The sequence below is a fragment of the Galeopterus variegatus genome, unplaced genomic scaffold, assembly GCF_000696425.1.
Source record: "Galeopterus variegatus unplaced genomic scaffold, G_variegatus-3.0.2 Scaffold6338, whole genome shotgun sequence".
NCBI lineage: Eukaryota > Metazoa > Chordata > Mammalia > Dermoptera > Cynocephalidae > Galeopterus > Galeopterus variegatus.
In genome coordinates this window covers 76,787-78,610 of record NW_007732449.1, presented here as the reverse complement: position 1 = coordinate 78,610, position 1,824 = coordinate 76,787, and the positions used below count along the sequence as shown (strand labels likewise).

The window sequence follows — 1,824 nt, the reverse complement described above, 5'->3', positions numbered from 1 at the left end:
CGGGAGTGCCGCCGCGCTCCCAAGCAGCGCACTGTAGCAGTGCGCCACCGGGCCGGCCCCGCCCAGTTGAATTTTAATTGCAGATCAACAATAAGTTTTTAGTATAAATGTATCCTAAATATTGCATGGGGGCATATTTCCACTAAAAGTTATTCATTCTTTATTTGAAATTCAAATGTAACTGGGCGTGTTCTGTTTTTATTTGCTAAACCTGACAGCCCTCCCTACTTGGGGGTCAAAGTGCAGAGAAGCCTAGGGGAAGGATCTAAACTGATATGATTGGAATAAAGCCAGCATTTCAATTAATTAAATATTAAATTTTGCTTTGTCTCATCTTAAAGTTTCCTTTAATTGTCAAAGGAAGGTTAAAAGAAAGAAAAAAAGAAAAAAGACTAGCTCGTTTGATTTGATTGATGGTTGTGAAGATCGTCCTGGTCCTCAGCCTTGCTCAGACTGGTCTCTTTGGCTCGTGTGAACAGAGAACAAACCTGCATGGGACAAGGCTGGAGACTTGGCTGTGCAGTGGGACAACCACAGAGTACTTGGTGCACATGTGCGTGTACACAAGATGCGGGGATTTGCTTACACTCAGATGCTCATATACTTGCACATACATAGCAGAAAATCCCTGCAAGGATGCTTAAGGAACTTCTAAGAGTGGCTGCCCTCTGGGAAGGGGCAGCTGGGGATGGAGGCCAGGTAGAAGAATGACTTTTCATGACCATTCCTTTTATATTTTGAATTCATTTTTTTAAGGATGTACATCTATTATCTTTTGCAATAACCTTCTAAAAAGCTGTGATATGCATTTACACAGAAGGTGACAAAGTTGTTACACAAGTTAACAGAAGGACAGTGCAAAGGGTGCAGGGAATGTAAGCATCATGAGGACAGGGAGTCTTTGTTTTGTTCACTGTTGTGTCCTGATTCCTGGAATAGTGCCTGGCATGGGGTAGGTACTTGATAGTAGTATTTATTAAAAGAGTGGAGGGCCGGCCCAATCATTTCATGACCCAACCACAGAAAGAGAAGTCTGGATTCCTAAATCCTACACATATGAGAAAGAAGCAGTGAAGGAGCTACATACATCGTATTTAAGGAAGTCAGTTTCACTGCAAGTGTAGTTATTCTCGAAGAAGAGAGAGTGGAAGCTATGGGAATGAATGAAATTAGTGAGGGAGAGAGTAGGGCAAGAAGGCTGTTCACCTGTGGGGTGAATAGAGAGACAGCATGGGAACAGACTGGTGGAGGGAAGACCAGTGGAGCATGGTACCCCAGCAATCGGAGGACAGGAGCTCCAGGGGGGACAGATGGTCCACAGTATCAAAATATTCAACAGAGACAACCTGGGGGGTTTTCAAAGGATAGGACATACATTAGTAGTTCTTCTGGAAGAAAGGTGCCTTCTCCTATGCAGAGAACTCTCATACCATTTTTGGGACACTGGTCCAAAAGGGCAGGCTTTAGCAGGAAAGAACATTGCTACCCCACGCTGTTTGTGTGTTGTCATCCCAGGTCAAGGCTGAATAATGACCCCTTGGTAGACTTGCTGTTTATAGGCCCTTCATTCAGTTGTATGAAGGACCAAATTGACCTCTGTATTTCTTTTTTCCTTTCAGAATGCTGTTTCCAAGCATGGCTCTCAGTTCCAAGGCAATGCCCAGCATGATGCCCTAGAATTCCTGCTTTGGTTGCTGGATCGCGTGCATGAGGATTTGGAGGGCTCATCCCGAGGGCCGGTATCTGAGAAGGTCAATCACTTGCGAAACAACACGTTGTATTGGATTTCCTTTTTTTTCCCTTAGAATATTTACTCAATTGGGA

The 1,824-nt window shown here is 44.1% G+C and overlaps 1 protein-coding gene across 1 annotated transcript in view; it reads left to right on the top strand.

Moving 5' to 3' along the window:
• USP43 (ubiquitin specific peptidase 43) overlaps nucleotides 1–1,824 on the top strand; it is a 79,439-nt gene that overhangs the window by 9,650 nt on the left and 67,965 nt on the right. Inside the window, exon 4 of the mRNA XM_008590728.1 lies at nucleotides 1,620–1,751. Coding sequence (XP_008588950.1) covers nucleotides 1,620–1,751 — 132 coding nt within the window. The remainder of the gene's footprint in view (nucleotides 1–1,619; nucleotides 1,752–1,824) is intronic.